General features: G+C 42.3%; 1 protein-coding gene across 1 annotated transcript; it reads left to right on the top strand.

The window, feature by feature from the left end:
* The first annotated feature begins 662 nt into the window (after nucleotides 1-662).
* Nucleotides 663-2777, top strand: LOC147986263 (uncharacterized). The gene is made up of 4 exons (XM_087540012.1): nucleotides 663-1704; nucleotides 1811-1912; nucleotides 2015-2104; nucleotides 2247-2777. Exons 1-4 carry the CDS (start codon nucleotides 1478-1480, stop codon nucleotides 2392-2394), a joined length of 567 nt encoding a protein of 188 aa, XP_087396138.1. The 5' UTR covers nucleotides 663-1477; the 3' UTR covers nucleotides 2395-2777.
* The last annotated feature ends 2018 nt before the right edge of the window (nucleotides 2778-4795 follow it).

The raw sequence follows: 4795 nt of genomic DNA, 5'->3' as shown, positions 1-4795 counted from the left end.
ACCTCCCAGACCTAGCGGCGGCGGCGGAGGGCTATGGATGGTGGCAGTTCTGCGGATGGAGACGGCGCCACGGACGACGGCCATGGCGCGGCTGCGGACGACGGCCATGGCGCGGCTGCGGACGACGGCCATGGCGCGGCTGCGGACGTGGTTGCCGATGGCACCGGCAGGGCTGAGGTCAGGTCAATCCAGGAAAAAGAAGATGAAGAATGCAACCAAGTTTTGGATATGTGATAAGGTGAAGGATTGGTTGATTGAAGATGCTACTCTCGGAGCGAAGGCATTGCGCAAAAATATTAAAGAACACCACAAGGTTAACATCCACTACAAGAGGGTATATATGGGTAAGAAGCTAGCTCTGAAAGAGCTATATGGTGATCGGGATAGCAGCTTTGACAATTTGTATAGGTTTAAAGCACAAGTTGAAATCTCTTTCCCTGGTAGCATAGTGCAGATTGATCATTACACTATAAAAGAAAAAATCAGGTTTAGAAGGTTCTTCTTTGCTTTGAAACCTTGCATAGATGGATTCCTTAGTGGTTGCAGACTGTATTTGGCAGTAGATAGCACATTCTTAACAGGCAGGTTTAAGGGGCAGCTAGCCAGTGCTACTGCTGTAGATGGCCATAATTGGATGTATCCACTTTGTTTTGGAATTTTTGATTCCGAAACAAATGAGAACAGGATCTGGTTCATGCAATTGCTTAGGCAAGCCATAGGATCGCCAAGGGGTTTAGCCATAAGCACTGATGTTGGGCAGGCAGTGATGACAGGGGTAAAGGAAGTTTTCCCAGAGGTAGAACATAGGGAATGCATGTTTCACTTGGTGTCAAACTTCAAGAAAAAGTATCACGGAAAGGTATTTGATGACCATCTTTGGGCTGCTGCTTACTCATGGAACAAGTATATATTTGAGAAAAATTGGGTTGCAATGGAGACAGCAAAGCCAGCGGCAACTACATATCTTAGGAAGTGGCACACTAGGTTGTGGACTAGGAGTCAGTTCTCAACCATTTGTAAGGTGGACTATGTAACCAACAACCTGGCAGAGTGCTTCAATAAATGGATTAAGCACCACAAGTCCTTGAACTTGGATGACTTAATGGACAAGCTTAGGCAGATGATTATGATCATGTGGAATCGAAGGAGAAAAGTAGCAAAGAAGTTAGCTGGCTTATTAATTTTGCCCCACATAATGAAGAAGTTGAATGCAAAGAGTAGAGAGTTAAACTTGGAGGTGGTAGAAAGCTCGGAAGAAGTTGCTGAAGTTACTCATTTGGGAGGCAGCGGGTTTAGGTTTGTCGTCAACTTGCATGACAACACATGTTCTTGTAGATAATGGCAAGTTTCCGGCCTTCCTTGCAAGCATGCTCTAGCATTCATCACATCACTTGTCAATGCACATATACAGAATTATGTGGACTCATATTACTCCATTGACAAGTTTAGGGCACCTTATGGCCAACTAATCCCTGCTATGTGTGACAAGACCCAGTGGCCTGAATCTAACCATGGATTCTTCATGCATCCACCCTTGTTAAAAGCTGTAGCTGGTCGGCCCCAAACTGGGAGGCACAAGGGTTGTGGTGAGAAAAAGAGGAAAAGTGGCCCGCACTTGTGCCCTATTTTCAAGGAATGCGGGCACCATTGGCATAAGTGCAAGAAGGGTAACAAAGATGACATTGTTGCTTTCATGGCTGTGAGGTAATCAACTATCCATTCTACTCTCCTATTGCATGTTAACTACTTTCTTGCATTATTGTTTTGTAATCACCTATGAATGTTCACTACTTTCTCATTTCTCGTGTAGAGAACCACCAAAGAAGAGGAGGAAGACTACTAAAACATCCGAGTCATCCATTGTGCCAAGAGGTGATGACGCGCCGGCAGCCGCTATGTATTTTCCACCAAGGTTACCTATTCTACACCAATGCTTGTTCCAAATAATAACTGCGTTTTTATTTATGCCAAACGAAAACTGAGTTTGATTTGTATGTATTCATGCAATCCATAGCCAAAACTTGGAAACTACAACCAAGAAGAAGGGAAAGCATAACCAAACATTGGAGACTACAAACAAGAAAAATGCAAAAGGGGGGAAAAGGTGACCTTTTCTGTTTCTGGATTTTAATATCACATATTATGCATAGTTGATATTGTTGTTTGCTGCCAAACATGTATCAAATGTATCCATATGTATTGTTGTCATACATACAATAATTTGACAGCCATGTTGTTATTTTAAGGGCCACAAGGAAGATGGAGCTTGCTAAAAAGGATCAAAACAATTTGATGGTTCCATTTGATAGCCCTGCAATGGGCACTAGAAGCAAAAGAGCTTACCCAACTAGCCCTGCAATGGGCACAAGAAGAAAAAGGCGGCTCAGCTTGTGAACTCCATCTAATTTCTTTCACTTAATGTCACTTTTGCTGCTGCTCATGTCATGTTGTGTGGACTTGGAGTAATGTATGTGAACCTGGGTATGATGTGAGCCACTTTTGGGTTGCTAATATGATGTATGTGTGGACTCGGAGTAATGTATGTGAACCTGGGTATGATGTGAGCCACTTTTGGGTTGCTAATATGATGTATGTGTGGACTTGGAGTAATGTATGTGAACCTGGGTATGATGTGAGCCACTTTTGGGTTGCTAATATGATGTATGTGTGGACTTGGAGTAATGTATGTGAACCTGGGTATGATGTGAGCCACTTTTGGGTTGCTAATATGATGTATGTGTGGACTTGGAGTAATGTATGTGACCCTGGGTATGATGTGAGCCACTTTTGGGTTGCTAATATGATGTATACGCATGATGTATGTGAGTCATATATGTGTACTTGGATGTGAGTCTGGATGTATGGAGTGCCTCATGCCATTGGCAAATTTGAAAGGTGTGTGTTGAACAATATACATATGAATTGTGTCACAGGTTCTGCACAATTTTGAATTAAATTTTGAAATAAAAAACTGTCCAGAATTGCATGTTTACAAGGAAAGTTCTGCCCAGTTTTGCAATTAACAGCAGGAAAAAGTTATTGATCCCCATGTGAATGATTTTGATCACAAGTTGCATTAGGGGTAAGATCGTCTTTTCATGTACCATTTAACACCGTTAGTACTCAAAATAGACAGAAGTGTCACAAAGGGAACAAATTTTAGCATTGTTGTTAGATAAGGAAGAAAAAAAATTACGGTGTTAAATAGGGCACAAAAATTTAAGCGAGTGTTAAATAAGGAATTCTCTTTAGGAAAAGAGGAAGGGAAAAGGAGAAGGAAGGAAGGGGGCGCCCCCCTTCCCTAGTCCAATTCAGACCAGACCAAGGGGAGGGGTGCGGCCACCCTTGAGGCCCTTTTCCTTCTTTCCTGTATGGCCCAATAAGGCCCAATACGTATTCCCGTAACTCTCCGGTACTCCGAAAAATACCCGAATCACTCGGAACCTTTCCGATGTCCGAATATAGTCGTCCAATATATCGATCTTTACGTCTCGACCATTTCGAGACTCCTCGTCATGTCCCCGATCTCATCCGGGACTCCAATCTCCTTCGGTACATCAAAACTCATAAACTCATAATATAACTGTCATCGAACCCTTAAGCGTGCCGACCCTACGGGTTCGAGAACAATGTAGACATGACCGAGACACGTCTCCGGTCAATAACCAATAGCGGAACCTGGATGCTCATATTGGCTCCCACATATTCTACGAAGATCTTTATCGGTCAGACCGCATAACAACATACGTTGTTCCCTTTGTCATCGGTATGTTACTTGCCCGAGATTCGATCGTCCGTATCTCAGTACCTAGTTCAATCTCATTACCGGCAAGTCTCTTTACTCGTTCCGTAATACATCATCCTGCAACTAACTCATTAGTTGCAATGCTTGCAAGGCTTAAGTGATGTGCATTACCGAGAGGGCCCAGAGATACCTCTCCGACAATCGGAGTGACAAATCCTAATCTCGAAATACACGAACCCAACAAGTACCTTCAGAGACACCTGTAGAGCACCTTTATAATCACCCAGTTACGTTTTGACGTTTGATGGCACACAAAGTGTTCCACCGATAAACGGGAGTTGCATAATCTCATAGTCATAGGAACATGTATAAGTCATGAAGAAAGCAATAGCAACAAACTAAACGATCAAGTGCTATGCTAACAGAATGGGTCAAGTCAATCACATCATTCTCCTAATGATGTGATCCTGTTAATCAAATGACAACTTATGTCTATGGTTAGGAAACATAACCATCTTTGATCAACGACCTAGTCAGGTAGAGGCATACTAGTGACACTCTGTTTGTCTATGCGTTCACATATGTATTATGTTTCCGGTTAATACAATTCTAGCATGAATAATAAACATTTATCATGATATAAGGAAATAAATAATAACTTTATTATTGCCTCTAGGGCATATTTCCTTCAGTCTCCCACTTGCACTAGAGTCAATAATCTAGTTCACATCGCCATGTGATATAACATCAATAGTTCACATCACCATGTGATTAACACCCATAGTTCACATCGACATGTGACCAACACCCAAAGGGTTTACTAGAGTCAATAATCTAGTTCACATCGCTATGTGATTAACACCCAAAGAGTACTGAGGTGAGATCATGTTTTGCTTGTGATAGAAGTTTAGTCAACGGGTCTGCCACATTCAGATCCGTAAGTATTTTGCAAATTTCTATGTCAACAATGCTCTGCATGGAGCTACTCTATCTAATTGCTCCCACTTTCAATATGTATCCAGATTGAGACTTAGAGTCATCTGGATCAGT

The sequence above is a fragment of the Triticum urartu genome, chromosome 2A (genome assembly GCF_056163025.1).
Source record: "Triticum urartu cultivar PI428250 chromosome 2A, HENAU_Tu73, whole genome shotgun sequence".
Taxonomy (NCBI): Eukaryota; Viridiplantae; Streptophyta; class Magnoliopsida; order Poales; family Poaceae; genus Triticum; species Triticum urartu.
The sequence above is the reverse complement of the archived record's forward strand: the minus strand, read 5'-3'. Positions and strand labels throughout refer to the sequence as shown.

Bases quoted from the DNA above. Each gene is read 5' to 3' on its own strand.
- LOC147986263 (XM_087540012.1), top strand. From the start codon at position 1,478: ATGTGTGACAAGACCCAGTGGCCTGAATCTAACCATGGATTCTTCATG. The intron at 1,705-1,810 runs GTAATCAACTAT...TTTCTCGTGTAG, and splicing joins GTTGCTTTCATGGCTGTGAG to AGAACCACCAAAGAAGAGGA. The intron at 2,105-2,246 runs GTGACCTTTTCT...TGTTATTTTAAG, and splicing joins AATGCAAAAGGGGGGAAAAG to GGCCACAAGGAAGATGGAGC.